A 16,723-nucleotide genomic window follows, 5' to 3' on the forward strand; every position below is an offset into this window, starting at 1 on the left:
GTCTGATACTGCTATTGGACTAAGAGGTTACTGAGTGCGAGATTGAATGATTTAGTAAGGTTTAGACTCATGCCTTTCAGTCCTGGGATCTGGGTTCAATTTCAGCCCAGACTGATGGAATGAAAGCCTTCGAACGCTGCTGACTCTGGTGAAGTGAGTTTGGGCAGTCTCAGGATGTCGAGGCCTTGGAGAGGCTACATAGGAGATTTACCAGAGTGATACCAGGGATGAGGGACTTCAGTTATGTGAAGAGACTGGAGAAGTTGGGATTGTTGTCCTTAGAGCAGAGGAGGTTAAGGGGGGATTTATTAGAGGTGTTTCAAAAATCTGAGGGGTTTTGATAGAGGATATAAGGAGACACTGTTTCCAGTGGCAGAAGTGTCGGTAACCAGAGGATGCAGATTTAAGATAATTGGTAAAAGAACCTGAGGGGAGATGAGGAGAAATTTTTTTACGGAGTGAGTTGTTATGATCTGGAATGCGCTGCCTGAAAGGGCGGTGGAAGCAGATTCAATAGTAACTTTCAAAAGGGAATTGGATAAATACTTGAAGGGAAAAAATTGCAGGGCTATGGGGAAAGGGCAGGGGGAGAGGGACTAATTGGATAGCTCTTTCAAAGAGCCGGCACAGGCACGATGGGCCAAATGGCCTCCTTCTGTGCTGTATGATTCTATGAGTCAGTCAGATATATTTAAGTGTTCCCCATACAAATGAGGTGCATTTTTATATCTATTAGGTCTTCTCTTTTCTGGAGAAAAGAGCCCCAGCCTCTTCAGTCTTTCTTGATAGTTGTCCCTTTTCAGTTCTGGTATCACGCTTGTAAATCTTTTTTGCACTTTCTCCAGTGCTTCTACATCTTTCTTGTAATATGGAGACCAGAACTGTGCACAGTACTCTAAGTGTGTAATATTCTGCTTGCTGGCCTCCATAAACTACGAGTTCCCCAGAATATCCTGACCCATACTATCACCCACACTGAGACCCAATAATACCACCTGTGCTTTCCCATAATGGCTGGGGTAATATCAGAAAGCCGTGTGGTAATTGGGGCAACAACCCAGATGTTACTCGATAGCACAACACATCGGAGCGCAGCCCCTTTCCAGACAATATCTGGAACAACATGACCGTAACACCTCTTGCCGGGAAGGGAGGTGGGACAATTGGGAACCATCCATGGCCTCAGCCCACCTTATTTGGAAAGGCCGGTCCTGATGTACATCTCTGTCCATAGTCCCCATTCCTCTGACTTCAGATTACTACTTATCGCTGCCAGTGCTGTGGGGCCTTCGAAAATGTTGCCATAATGTTTATTACCTTTCTAAACTACCGTAAAAAAATCTGAGATACAAGTGTTTTTCCATTTCAAGTATTTATCCAATCCCCTTTTGAAAATTACCATTGAATCTGCTTCCACCGCCCTTTCAGGCAGCGCATTCCAGATCATAACAACTCGCTGCATTTAAAAAAAAAATCTCATCTCACCTCTGGCTCTGTTGCCAATTACCTTAAATCTGTGTCCACTCGTTACTGACCCTCCTGCCACTGGAAGAAGTTTCTCCTTATTTACTCTATCAAAACCCCTCATAATTTTGAACACCTCTCGTAAATCTCCCCTTCTCTGTTCTAAGCTTCTCCAGTCTCTCCACACAACTGAAGTCCCTCATCCCTGGTGCCATTCTAGTAAATCTTCTCTGCACCCTCTCCAAGTCTTTGACTTCCTGCCTAAAGTGTGGTGCCCAGAAATGGACACAATACTCCAGCTGAGGTCTAACCAGATTTATAAAAGTTGATAACCTGCGTCCCAACGAAACGCGTCACCTTCTCTATGAATTAATGACCAAGTTGTACCTTCTCCAGCAGCTGACGGAGTTGCTTACTGCGTGCGTCCCGTGAGCACATACTCCTCTGGGCGACCACAGCACACACACACTTCCCATCAGGATCCTGGGCGGAACTGTAGATTTCCCAGCCTTCCTCGGGACTTGGGAAAAGAGTCTGCAGGGGAAAAATTGAAACATCAGCGGGAGGTGGAAAAATCAAAAATCAGCTCAACTTAAGCAGAGAAAACACAGTTCGGGAAAGTTATGGAAAACCTTCCTCGCCTCTCTATAGCAGCAAGGCTTAACCAGTACAGGATCTCACTGAGGTCATCTTAGAATCCTAAACGTGCCAGCTTGGTACTGTGATAGTTTGGCTCTGCAGGGAGTGGGTTCAGGTCTCACTCCAGGATACTATCTAGGCTGAAACGTTGGTGTCAGCTGTGGGCAGCACTCTCACCTTTGAGTCAGAAGGTTGTGGGTTCAAGTCCCACTCCAGAGACTTGAGCACATAATCCAGGCTGGCATTCCCAGTGCAGTACCGAGGGTGTGCTGCACTGTCAGAGGTGCCGTCTTTCAGATGAGACATTAAACCAAGGTCCCGTCTACCTTCCCAGCTGGACCTAAAAGATCCCATGGCGCTGCGTCAAAGAAGAACAGGGGAGTTCTCCGCAGAGTCCTGGCCAATAGTTATCCCTCAAATTAACATCACCAAGCAGATTATCTGGTCATTTATCTCATTTGCTGTTTGTGGGAACTTGCTGTGCGCAAATTGACTGCTGCATTTCCTACAAAACAACGGTGACTACACTTCAAAAGTAATTAATTGGCTGTCAAGCACGGATGGTAAAGGTGCTATATAAATGCAATTTCTTCCTTTCTTGACAAGTTTAGGCATTGGAACTAAAAACATAGCACCACGATCTGCTTCCCAGCAACACTGTCAACAGTGAACAAACCCAAGGTGTGAGATCTTTACCTGGGGTGAAAACTGCTACCAGAAACACGGTTAAAGGCAATAAACTAGGCCACCGAGTCACCGACCGGCATTATCAGATATTTCTCTCCTGATCTGCTTTCCCCGTCTTTCTTTTCCTTTTCCTGTTTCTCTTTCTCTCGGTCTCTTTACCGTATTTCGTTCTCCCCTGTCACCCACCCACCCCCCGCCCCCTGGCCCGGCTGTGGGATTTGTTCCCTCTCACTTTCGCTCCGCAGCCAGAAGACAAAAAGAAAGACGTGAAAGTTAACTTTCGACCAACTGTGACGGTGCAAATCTTCTGCTTCAGAAGTCGACCCGTCGTTGCAAAATCTGCTCCGCAGCAAAAATGGAGCAGGTTCAGCATGAATGGAACTGGCAGGTTAGAAACAATCCGTATTATAGTGGCATAATACAATGGCACTGTCCCTTTAAAGGAGACATAGTACAATAGCCCCATCCCTGTAAAGGGAGCATAATACAGTGGCACTGCCCCTTTAAAGGAGACATATAACAATAGCCCCATTCCTGTAAAGGGAGCATAATACAGTGGCACTGCCCCTTTAAAGGAGACATGATACAATAGCCCCATCCCTGTAAAGGAAGCATAATACAGTGGCACTGCCCCTTTAAAGGAGACATATAACAATAGCCTCATCCCTGTAAAGGGAGCATAATACAGTGGCACTGCCCCTTTAAAGGAGACATGATACAATAGCCCCATCCCTGTAAAGGGAGCATAATACAATGGCACTGCCCCTTTAAAGGAAACATAGTACAATAGCCCCATCCCTGTAAAGGGAGCATAATACAATGGCACTGCCCCTTTAAAGGAGACATATAACAATAGCCCCATCCCTGTAAAGGGAGCATAATCTAGTGGCACTGCCCCTTTAAAGGAAACATAGTACAATAGCCCCATCCCTGTAAAGGGAGCATAGTACAATGGCACTGCCCCTTTAAAGGAGACATGATACAGTAGCATAGCCCTTTAAAGGAGGCATAATACACAGAGACGCTGTATTTCAAAGGAAGCATAATGCTACAGCTCCATCCCTTTAAAGGAAGCATAAAACAGTAACACTGCCCCTTTAAAGTATAATACAGTAGCACCACGCTTTAAAGGAGGCACAATACAGTGATACTGTCTCCTTAAAGAAAGTATAATATAGTGACACTGCCCCTTTAAAGGGAGCATAATACAGTCGGAGAAAATGTAAGTTCTTCCAGGATCATTGCATTAATGTACGACAGCTTTTGTTCCTGTGTTTGTCACAGTGAGGCGATGTGGGGAATAAAACAACTTTCTTAGGGACGTTATCATCAACATTGGGTGAGTCAGAGGTCGGGTGAGATGAAGTGTAAAGCTGCCTTTCTCTGCTATTTAAAGAATGGCGTCAACTCACTATTCCCATATATTATGATATATTATATTCATTAACATTGCACAACACGTGTCCTCGCCTCAATCTTAGCTCACCCTCTATTTCTATTTCTCACACCAGACATCCTTGTGTCCTCCCAATGGGAGATTGGCAATTCAGGAGCAATTTTGTGACCTCCACTATGAACTGGATTGAAACATTTTTGTACAACAACTTGCATTTATATAGCGCCTTTAACATAGTGAAACGTTCCAAGGCATTTCACAGGATCGATGATCAAGCAACCGAGCCACATAAGGAGATATTAGGACAGGTGACCAAAAGCTTGGTCAAAGAGGTTTTAAGGAGCGTCTTAAAGGAGGAGAGAGAGGCGGAGAGGTTTAGGGAGGGAATTCCAGAGTTTGGGGTCTAGGCAGCTGAAGGCGCGGCCGCCAATGGCAGAGCGATTAAAGTAAGGGATGGGCAAGAGGCCAGAATCGTAACTTCACAGTTAGCAGGGAGAGCATAGACTCTCATCCCATCTGACCTGGACTTGAACCCAGGTTCTAAAGATGAAGTGTCACTGAGTTCACCCACTGCACTGCCCTAGGTGCTCAAAATCAGACACGCTTTTGTGAATTACGCTAATTAATAGTGTTCTTCATCAGAAATTGACAGGAAAAGCAGATTCCAGATATTGTATGACAGAACAAGAGGTGAGGTCAGAAGACACTTTTTGATGCAGTGAGTTGTTACGATCTGGAACCCACTGCCTGAAAGGGCGGTGGAAGCAGATTCAATAATAACTTTCAAAAGGGAATTGGATAAATACTTGAAGGGGAAAAAATTACAGGGTTATGGGGAAAGAGCAGGGGAGTGGGACGAATTGGATAGCTCTTTCAGAGAGCTGGCACAGGCACAATAGGCTGAATGGCCTCCTTCTGTGCTGTATGATTCTAAGACTGACATTTTCAATCTGCACTTTGTGTTGTTTGTTCTCTTTACGGCTACATCTCCACACAGTCCCTGATTCCCCAATACTATTACAGGCTTTGGTTACTTGGCATAAACACGTGTGCTTCAAATGGCAGCAAGGAATCTTCCTCTGCTTCAAAATCGAGCAAGGTGTGAACAGCAGGAGCCAGACGGGAGCGAAGAAGCACAGCAGACAGAGAGAGTCCCACATGTCGCCTTCTGGCGGTGTGCTGTTAATGAGCAGTGGGAGCTTCTGTTGGTGACAGCCCCATCGCGGCAAGTCCATGTGTCACACATCCAACGGGCACACGCTTGTGTTTACTTCAACAGCTGCTCGTCATGTCAAGCTCTGACCTTTCCCGAATCTTAACAAGAATCGCTTCAGCTGTGGCTCAGTGGGTAGCACTCTTGCCTCTGAGTCATGAAAGTTGTGGGTTCAAGCCATGCTCCAGTGTCTTGATACACCAGTGTGAGGGAGTGCTGCACTGTCGGAAGTCTTTCTAATGAGAGGTTAAATTGACGCCCTGTCTGGCCCTCTCAGGTGAACATAAAAGATTCCATGGCACTATTTCGAAGAACAGCAGGGAAGTTCTCCCTGGTGTCCTAACTGATATTTATCCCTTAACCAACATCACTAAAAAACAAATTATCACTTTGCTTTTATGTCTACAAATTGGCTGCTGCATTTCCCACATTACCACAGTGACTACACTGTACATCATCGGCTAGAAAGCACTTTGGGACATCCTGAGGTCGTGACAAGCTTAGAAACACAACTTCATTTGGGCGTCACAACACAATGAGCCTATTGTGCTCTAGGTATTCCCGATATTTCTTTTCCCTCTTTACAGGACCCTTCCTAAAATGTAATAAGATATTGAAACCCACACTCACATGCCCGTAAACCCTCTCCATGACCTCTCTGGTCTTTCTGCTCCCTCCCTGCATTTCGTTACAATCTCCGACTCTCCTCCCCGTTGTTTGCTAACCGGCTCTGCTGGCATTTCTCATTACAAAGGGGGAAATTGCATTTCTGGAGAGCCTCATCACAACCTCAGCACATCCGAACCTGCTTCACAACCAAGTTACTTCTGAAGTGAAGCCATTGCTGTTTTGAGACTAATGTAGCAGTCAATCTGTGCACAGCAAGCTCCCGCAATAGCCAGTGAGAAAAATGCCAAGTTGATCTATCTTTGGTGGCTTTGGTTGAGGGAGGAATTTTGGCCAGGACACCAGGTGAATTCTATGCCATGGCCTGCCCGCACGGGCAGATGGAATTTTGGTTTAATGTCTCATCCTCTGACACTATTACAGGCATCGGCTACTTGGCATGAAGAGGAGTGTGCTGCCATTTGGAGGGGAATGGAATCAGTGGGGAGGGAGCAGAGTTTGTGGCAGGGGCCTGAAACAATAGCTTTGGTCTCCGTAACATTCAGTTGGAAGAAACTTTCACTCAACAGTAGTACCAGTGTGCAAACGCAGCTCTGCTGACTTTCTCCCCTGCTCTCCCGAGTCTACCAGTGAAACTGGTCAAAACTCCCTTGATTGAATTAGTACCATTTAATGAGTTCAAAGTATTAAGGTATAATATTGGCAGCTGCCAAGCACGATGAAATCTACTACTTTTATTTGCACCACTCTAGTCTACCCATACTTACTGGTCATGCTAATAAATTATCCAATAATTTGAATTAAACAACATAAATAACACAATAACTTAGTGTAAAAAAACTTGAATTGTCAGATAATTTGAATTAAGCAGAGAAACATAGAAAATAGGAGCAAGAGTAGGCCATTCGGCCCTTCGGGCCTGCTCCGCCATTCAAAATGATCATGGCTGATCGTCTAATTCAGTACCCTGTTCCCGCTTTTACCCCATATGTCTTGATCCCTTTAGCATTAAGAAATATATCTATCTCCTTCTTGAATACATCTAATGACTTGGCCTCCACTGCCTTCTGTGGTAGAGAATTCCACAGGTTCACCGCCCTCTGAGTGAAGAAATTTCTCCTCATCTCGGTTCTAAATGGCATACCCCGTATCCTGAGACTGTGAGCCCTGGTTCTGGACTCCCCAGCCATCGGGAACATCCTCCCTGCATCTAGTCTGTCTAGTCCTGTTAGAATTTTATATTTTATAAGCAACTTTGAAGTAAGAGTAGAATATCCATGAAGTTAACGAAGCAGTAATTAATGAACTACAACAACAACTTGCATTTATATAGTGCCTTTAACGTAGTAAAACGTCCCAAGGCGCTTCACAGGAGCGATTATCAGACAAAATTTGACACTGAGCCATATAACGAGGTGTTAGGACAGGTGACCAAAGGTCAGGGCAATCCTGGAGGGTTGGCAACCCTTGCACGGAGTAGGGAAGGGGGCAACAGTTCTAAAATCTATAATGAAAATTTAGAGGCACTCCCCTATTACCAGTAAATGCTGTTTCAATGTGACAATTAGGCAGCCAGCTAGCTCCAAGCAAGCCAATCTGCAAGACTGTGTTTGCAAGGCAGCAGTGAAATTGTCTCAAACCATAATAAATCAAATTGGTTTTCCCTTAACATTTGATGCTGGATTATTATAAATGTTGCTAGACGTTCTTTGTTGATACAAATAATGTTGTTTGCTAATGCCTCATGAGACACAGAATTGGGAACGATAAAATAGATTAATTTTAATAAAATACAGACTTTTGGTGTTCAATTTATCTCTTAGAAATTTATAGGCAGTCTTCTCTAAAATGGGTTGTGTGGTCAAAACTAGAGAGGTAACAACCCCTCCCCAGGACATGAGCATTGGACTCCTGCCACTATTCCGAGCTAGATCAGCAGGGATTAGACAGCCTCCCACCATGGGATAAGACCCCCTCACTGGACGAACAGGGTTAAAATAGGATCAAGTGAATTCCCTACAATTAGATCTCTCCGGACCGGGGATGACTCATTCTAAGTGAACAAATAACAGCTGCTAAAAAACTCCCAACTAATTGAGTGATGTTTCTTTCAGGTCCAGACACACACACACAGACACAGACACACACACAGACAGACACACACACACACACATAGACACACACACACAGACACAGACACACACACAGACACACACACACAGACACACACACACACAGACACACACACAGACAGACACACACACACACACATAGACACACACACACACACACAGACACACACACACAGACACACACACACACAGACACACACTCAGAGACTCACAGACACACATACTCAGACACACACAGACAGACACACAGACACACACACACACACACACACACACTGGCAGACAGACACACACACAGGTACAGGTCCACACACACACAGATAGTCCACATACACACACACACACACGTACAGGTCCAGACACACACACACACATATATACACACACACACGTACGGGTACACACACACACACACACGCGCACACACACACATATACAGGTGCAGGTACAGATACACACACACATACAGGTCCAGACACACACACACGCATATACAGGTACAGGTAGAGGCACACACATATGCAGGTCCAGACATGCACGCACGCACACACACACACACACACATATACAGGTACAGTACGGGCACACACACATGGTAGGGGCACACACACATACAGGTACATGTATGCACACATATACAGGTATGGGCACACACACACATATACAGATACACACACATATACAGGTATGGTATGGGTACACACACACATACAGGTAATGGTACACACACACAGGTATAGATACATACACACTTACAGATGCAGGCACACGTGTGCACACACACATGCGCACATGCCTACATACACACACAGTTTGCAGCAGTCCAGATTGATTCTTGGACCAAGGACATAAAAAGACATATTGATGCATTTAAACAGCGCAATCCAAAGCTTAATTATTGATGGCCTACAGGGAAAATTTGATAAAGACACTTATTGATTTACAAGAATGGTTTTCTCTGTCGTTTTTTGTCTGTCCAATATAATCCGCACTGTTCCATCTGGAGGGAATGTTGTCTCCTCCTTTCCCTGCAGACAGAGACACAGCAACCAGCCAGAAACCTTCCAGATAGCAAAATAAATAGCGACAATGCAGTTTTCTTTTCCCCAAGATTGTAATTTTACTTTTCCCACTGTGGACCTGCCGTGATCACGAGGGGAGTCGTGTACAGACCACTGCTGACTCTACACAGGTCTTTCAGCATTCAGCTGTGCTGTGGCTGGACAATAGCCTGGCCTAAGGTGGCTTATCCCAGGGGTCTCCGAGCTTTTCGCCTCTGCAAGCCGCTTAGATACACACTTAGGAGCTTCAGAGGTCACATCTGGAACTTAAACTCGTTAGTTTTCCATTTATCTCAATTTGGTGATACTGACAGATCTTAATGCTAAAAACAGCCCTTTCTCGCCCTCCTGGCCCTCAAGACTCAGACAGGGCAAACAAACAACAACAACTTGCATTTATATAGCACCTTTAACGTAGTAAAACGTCCCAAGATGCTTCATAGGAGCGATTTTCAAACAAAATTTGACATCAAGCCACACAAGGAGATATTAGGACAGGTGACCAAAAGCTTGGCCAAAGAGGTAGGTTTTAAGGAGCGTCTTAAAGGAGGAGAGAGAGGCGGAGAGATTTAGGGCGGGAATTCCAGAGCTTAGGGCCCAGGCAGCTGAAGGCACGGCCGCCAATGGTGGAGCGATTAAAAGCAGGGATGCGCAAGGGGCCAGAATTGGAGGAGCGCAGAGATCTCGGAGGGCTATAGGGCTGGAGGGGGTCACAGAGATAGGGAGGGGCGAGGCCACGGAGGGATTTGAAAACAAGGATGAGAATTTTAAAATCGAGGTGTTCCAGGACAGGGAGTCAATGTAGGTCAGCGAGCACAGGGGTGATGCGTTAACAGCACTTGGTCAGGATACGGCCAGCAAACAAATCTATAACTTATTTTAAAAAACGTGCATCTGTGGGCGCTTCCTGTCTTACAAAACCTTACTTCCTGTTGTCACGTTTTTGTCACACTTGTGTGTTAACTTTTTTTCATTATATATTTCTATGTCCACATTTATAATGGAAACTGCCTATGTAAACATGTCACGCTGTAATTACATAATCCTGCCAGAGGTGGTGCTGTAGTGCTTCTGTTTAGTGTCCCCCCCCCCCCAGCTCCTCAGCCTGTACTGCACAGAAACTCCTGCAACTCTATTTTGCTTCACAACTGCCCTAAGTTTTGTTATTTAACTACAAATAATAACATCGTAGGCACATACTGAATAATAATAACAACTGAATAAGTCCTTCAAAATAAGTATTGAATTATGACTACACGCCCTGGTCCAATTATCCCTCGCCCTCTAAACCTGCTTTGCTGTAACACTACACCGGGGGAAATCAACTAGTAAGAAACATGAGCACAAATTGGACCAGAGATGGTTCTCTGTTCTCCTTACAGCAGAGAATTTTAAAGGGAGATTTAACAGAGGTGTTCAAAATCATGAGGGGTTTTGATAGAGCATATAAGGAGAAACTGCTTCTAGCAGCAGAAGAGTCGGTAACCAGAGGACACAGATTTAAAGTAATTGGCAAAAGAACCGGAGGGGAGATGAGGAGAATTATTTATTTACGCAGCGAGTTGTTCTGATCTGGAATGCGCTGCCTGAAAGGGCGGTGGAAGCAGATTCAATAGTAACTTTCAAAATAGAATTGGATAAATACTTGAAAAGGAAAAATTTGCAGGGCTACGGGGAAAGAGCGGGGGGAGTGGGACTAATTGCATAGCTCTTACAAAGAGCCGGCACAGGCACGATGGGCTGAATGGCCTCCTTCTGTGCTGTATCGTTCTATGATTCTATATTTCTTCTTTCTTTTCTTCGCACTGGTTGTTCCAGGCGTACGCCCAGCATTTGTTTGCTGTCACTCACATCGCAGACCAGGTTCTTAGCTTTTTACCGTGCGCTGGAAGTTTTCACTGTGGAGTTCTGAGGAGGGGTTACACTCAAAACATTTAAAATCAATCTGCTCTCTTTACAGATGCCGATAGACCCGCTGTGTATTTGCGGCGTTCCCTGCTTTTAATGCAGCTTATCACTGATCTGTTTTTTCTTCCTCCTGCAAATTTCTAATTGTGTTCTTGTATAAAATCATTAGGGAAAACACGGAGGTGAAACAAAACTATATGATATTGGCTTACCACATCGACATTTTAATGGACGTGTTAAAGTGTTTATTTTTTTATGACAGACAAAGGAATTCCATAAGAATATATGAAGCTTTTGTACACTAATGTCATACACCATGATTGCATCCACAACGTATAAAATATAGACGCAGCGTAATTGCTCTGCCAATATTACAGTCAAGAAATACATGTCCTAATCGGCCTGTGATATCCTGTTTTAGACACTTGAAGCATAAGGATCCCATTTTGAAACCACACAGAAAACGTCAGGACCTTGAAGCACTCGGATGTTATGATTTGAATATTTTTATTAACCTGTCTCAATGGATTCCCTGGAGAGTACAGAGATCCTTGTTACTATAGGAGCAATGCTCATGCCAGTTATTTTGAATACACAAAGTAGCAGCAAGGCTTGCTTTAGGAAAAATGTCAAGCCTTGGAGAGGGTGCAGAGGAGATTTACTAGAACGGTACCAGGGATGAGGGACTTCAGTTATGTGGAGAGACTGGAGAAGCTGGGGTTGTTCTCCTTAGAGCAGAGAAGGTTAAGGGGAGATTTAATAGAGGTGTTCAAAATCATGAGGGGTTTTGATAGAGGAGACAGGGAGAAACTGTTTCCAGTGGCAGGAGGGTCGGTAACCAGAGGACACAGATTTAAGGTAATTGGTAAAAGGACCAGAGAGGGTGGATATGAGGAGAATTTGTGTCCTGCACTGTAAGCCTCGTTCGTTCATCTAGGTTTGTCAACAGACACAGGATCTGTCTGTGGTTTGGCATGTGACACGTTTACAATCTGCAGCGGACTGTTGGAGGAAGTTGTTGAGCAGAGGCCAGATAGTTTCCGACAGGACAGGTGGGGCATAGATTTACAGGGCGAGTCTCCCCCAGGCCAGTCGAAAAATGAATGCCCCTCAACTGCTAACTCTCTCAAATATCTTTTTCACATTATCGGCATACCTGGGCAGTCTGTGCCACATAGCCACCACTCTCTGAGTAAAGTAGTTCAATCTAAACTGTCTGTGCACCTTCCCTCTGCTAATCTTGAGCCCGAGCCCCTGATTTGAGAGTTTGTGGCAATCTCAAACCAATAATTGAGGTTCAATTCATCTGTTCCGTTAAGGATCTTGAACAATGTCTTCCCTGAGCCTTCTCTTCTCCAAGGTAGACAGTTCCAGGCTCTTTGACCTCTTCTCATTGCTCAGATGCTAAGTTTGGTTTCAGGGCCCAGGGCAGTGACTAACCCACCACTTTACTGCTAACCATTTCGAGTCCTGAAGTTGGGGCTGGGATATACTTGATGTCAGCGTGGCTCACTTGGCACCACTCCCACCTCTGAGACAGAAGGTCATGGGTTCAAGCCTAACTTGGGGACATAATCTAGGCTGGCACTCCAGTGCAGTACTGAGGGAGTGCTGCACTGTCGGAGGTGCTGTCAAACCGAGGCCCCGTCTGCCCTCTCAGGTGGACGTAAAAGATCCCACGGCACAATTCAAAGAAGAGCAGGGGAGTTCTCCCCGGTGTCCTGGCTGACATTTAACCCTCAACCAACACCACTAAAAACAAATTATCTGGTCACTTATCTCATTGCTGTTAGTGGGACCTTGCTGTTTGCAAAATTGACTGCCATGTTTCTACATAGAAAAAATGACTACAATTCATTGGTTGGTGGATGTTAAGATGTTAAGGACCCCATGGCATTATTCGAAGAAGAGCAGTGCGTTCTCCTGGTATCTTGGTCAACATTTATCTTTCAACTCGTGCCTCCTAAGCAAATTATCTGGCCATTTATCTCCCTTGGTGCTTGTGGGAGTTGACTCTGCACAAATTGTCTGCAACAAAACAGTGACTACTAAAGTAATTCATTAGTTGTCATGCATTTTGGCACTTCCTGTCTCTCTTATTGATTGCCCACCTGATAACATTGAAAAGCTCCATTTGTAAAATTTTCTCAATCAGTGAAAGCTACCAATCCCAGGGGAGGTACCAAGCATCAAAAGATGGCTGACTACTGAATAATGGGCATCTCCAACATTCACTGATCACTGATAAGTTGGGAGGCAAAGGAAAAATCATACTAGGGAATTCTACCAGTTTCCCAGCTAATCAATGAGCGCCTTTCACGACCTCAGGACGTCCCAAAGTGCTTTACAGCCAATGAACTACTTTTGAAGTGTAGTCGCTGTTGTAATGTAGGAAACGCAGCAGCCAATTTACGCACAGCAAGATCCCACAAACAGCAATGTGATAATGACCAGAATCTCTGTTGTTTTAAAGATGTTGGTTGAGAGATAAATATTGACCAAGACGCCAGGGAGAACTCCCCAACTCTTCTTCAAAATAGTGCCATGGGATCATTTACATCCACCTGAGAGGGCAGTCGGGGCCTCGGTTTAACATTTCATCCAAAAGACAGCACCTCCGACAGTGCAGCACTCCCTCAGTACTGTACTGGGATATCAGCCTAGATTATGGGCTTAAGTCCCTGGAGTGGGACTATGAACCTACAAGCTGCTGCCATCAAGAGGCAACAGTGCTACCTGCTGAGCCATGGCTGACACTACCGAGGCCTCAACTGCTAGTTGTAGTAGACATTAAAGATCCCATGCCACTATTCAAATAAAAGCAGGAAGTTCTCCTGGTGTCTGGTCAACATTCCTCCTTCAACCAACAGCATCAATAATACATTAACCGGTCATTCATCTCATTGCTGTTCATCGGACCTTGCTGTGGGCAAAATGGCTGCCACATTCACCTAGCAACAGCGACTGCAGTCCAAAGTAATCCATTGGCTGGGAATCGCTGGGACATGTTGAAAGACATGTTAAGGCATTATATAAACGTGAGGGGTTTTTTTTTTTGAAGTCCTGGAGCAAATGCTTGGCCTTCACTTTACAATGGCATGATTGAAATCAGAAGCTCGTGGTGACAGGAACAACTGGCACAGACGCACATCCCATCACTCCACGGTGCGTTGCTGGGCAACATTCATTGATAGTCACGTTACAGCAAGTTTGGTTTGAGGCCAAAGAACGAGTAAAGCTGGTTTAATTAAGGGCCATCTCTCGCTCAGTTTATGAAACCTGAAGTAGATCTCCTCCCAGTGGCCTGGTGGACAATCGCACCGCCTGGTGAAGTACTGAGTTATGCGCTCCGGAAAGTTCCAGGTTTAATTCTTGCTCTGCGGCTGAGTTTGCCGATCTACGGCGAGGCAGTAATTGGGGTGCTACGATGTGGGGGGAGAAAAAATCAGGCAGGGTTCTTGCTCCTGATTGCTGAAAGGTGCGCATGGGTGGGCATTGGGGATCAGGGTCGGTGGTGATGCCTTCAATGGTTAAATAGCCTGCTGACACACAGGCCTAGGTTATCTGATTATAACCCCTTCATTTAATGGGTTGCATTCCGAGAACGTATGGCTGACTGTCTGGATGACATCCCTTAGCTGTCAACACCTGTGGAACCACACCCCAGAAAAGAGGCATCGAGCTCAGGGGAGAAGGGGAAAGAGGCGGATGGGAAAACCTGAGGTATTTCTGCACCCTCTCACATCACAAATGAGGCCAAACAATACAGCTGAAGCATTTCTTATTTCAAACACGTAATTTTTGTATTGGTACGAGGCTTGGTATGAGGCAGAGGAAAACATTAAAGAGGAGTGATTTCTTTATTCAATTTCAAATCCACCCTGGACAGCGTACACATTGGGTATGTAAAACTCATCGTGACTGAAGAATAATTCGAGGCCTCTAAAGGGGCCCCCTGTGAGATAGAAGAAGATTTGAGAACGTGGTTCTTGAAATCAGCTCTGACACTATAAATATTTCTTCAGAAAAATCCAATTTGAGAAATGTACTTTTCTCCCCAATTTAAAAGAGTTTCAATATGTTTGAAGTGGAGTAATTACATTGGGATGAAACTATCCCTGGATTCATACTTTATTCAGTTGCTCTCAAAGCAGCGTTAGACTACAGTGTCCTCTCTTTTTGGGGGAATATCTTAGTTTTTCAGTTTGATTACAGGACGTTGCATCATGAAGTTGTTACAGAGATAGTGGAGAGTCCAAAACAAGGGGTTACAAATGTTTTATAGTTACTAATAAATCCAATAAGGAATCAGGAGACACTTTCTTTAACCAGAGAGTGGTGAGAATGTGGAACTCGCTACCACAAGGAGTAGTTGAGGTGAATAACACAGATGCATTTAAGGGGATCTAGATAAACACATGAGGGAGAAAGGAACAGAAGGTTATACTGATAGGGTTGGATGAAGAGGGGAGGGAGGAGGCTCGTGTGGAGCATAAACACCGGCATAGACCAGTTGGGCCAAATGGCCTGTTTCTGTGCTGTAAATTCTATGTAATTCTATGTTATAATAAATGCAGCTGTGCATGTTAACATCATGGTGCAATGTCAATGGCATTGCCATAGCAACTGCAGTTCTCCCCAGTGTCCTGGCCAACATTCATCCCTCAACCAACACCTCAAAGACCTGGTCATTATCACATTGCTGCTTGTGGGAGCTTGCTGTGCGCAAATTGGCTTTCATGTTTCCTACAATACAACAGTGACCACACTTCGAAAAAGCACGCCATTGGCTGCAAAGAGCTTTGGGATGCCAGAGGCGCTATATAAATGCAAGTTCTTTCTTCTTTTAGTGACTCCTGCTGGAAAATGAAAGTGTATGGACATTGGGTGAGGACAGGATCGGGCTAGGCTGTGGAGGCTAATGTGGTTGAATAGCTTGCCATCACTCATGGCCTAGAATGGACACATTTGCACGTCGGGAGAGGAGGGGAGAAAATTGAAAATAAAAAGGTAAACCATCAATTCCTCTCAGGGTTTTGGCAGAAGAGTAAAATACCAGATTGTAAATTGGCTCCATAAACCAAACGGGAATAAAGAGTAGACGCACACTGAGGTCATTTTCAGTTTACAAGCTTAAAAAATAAAATGAGCCATTAAGCAGAACCCCTGGACTTTGCTCCAATGCGATGATGTTTTTCTCTGAGCCGCACTCTAGGTGATGCAATTCACCAGCAAAATGGTTCTGCAATAAATTGGCCACTTTCTGACGTGATTGCTGACGCAGCCCTTGATTACAGAGGCAGTCAGACACTTCCGCACGATTGATGTGAGGAGGAATTCCAACGGAGATCACACGAGCTTAGTGGAGTGAAGAGGGGTGAACGGGAAGACAGAGGCAATCGGCAGAAGTGGAAGGAAATAATTCGCTTTGAATCAAGGGATGTTTAGAGCTGCCCTGTAGATTCAACGGGAGGTGGGGAGAAATTCAACTCCCGGCTGAGAAAACAGGTGACTAAGAGTTTAAGATCAGGAGACGATGGGGCATCTCAGCTGCCTCATTGACGTCCAGGACCCGCCTGATGCCATATTCAAGCAG

At 44.9% G+C, this 16,723-nt stretch overlaps 1 protein-coding gene across 3 annotated transcripts in view; it reads right to left on the reverse strand.

Moving 5' to 3' along the window:
• olfm2a (olfactomedin 2a) overlaps positions 1 to 16,723 on the reverse strand; it is a 210,288-nt gene that overhangs the window by 70,418 nt on the left and 123,147 nt on the right. For all 3 annotated transcript variants that reach the window (XM_067972828.1, XM_067972827.1, XM_067972826.1), the window contains one exon: positions 1,852 to 1,998. In XM_067972828.1, the coding sequence (XP_067828929.1) occupies positions 1,852 to 1,998 (147 nt within the window). The remainder of the gene's footprint in view (positions 1 to 1,851; positions 1,999 to 16,723) is intronic.

Source organism: Heptranchias perlo, chromosome 37, assembly GCF_035084215.1.
Source record: "Heptranchias perlo isolate sHepPer1 chromosome 37, sHepPer1.hap1, whole genome shotgun sequence".
In the NCBI taxonomy this organism is placed as follows: Eukaryota; Metazoa; Chordata; class Chondrichthyes; order Hexanchiformes; family Hexanchidae; genus Heptranchias; species Heptranchias perlo.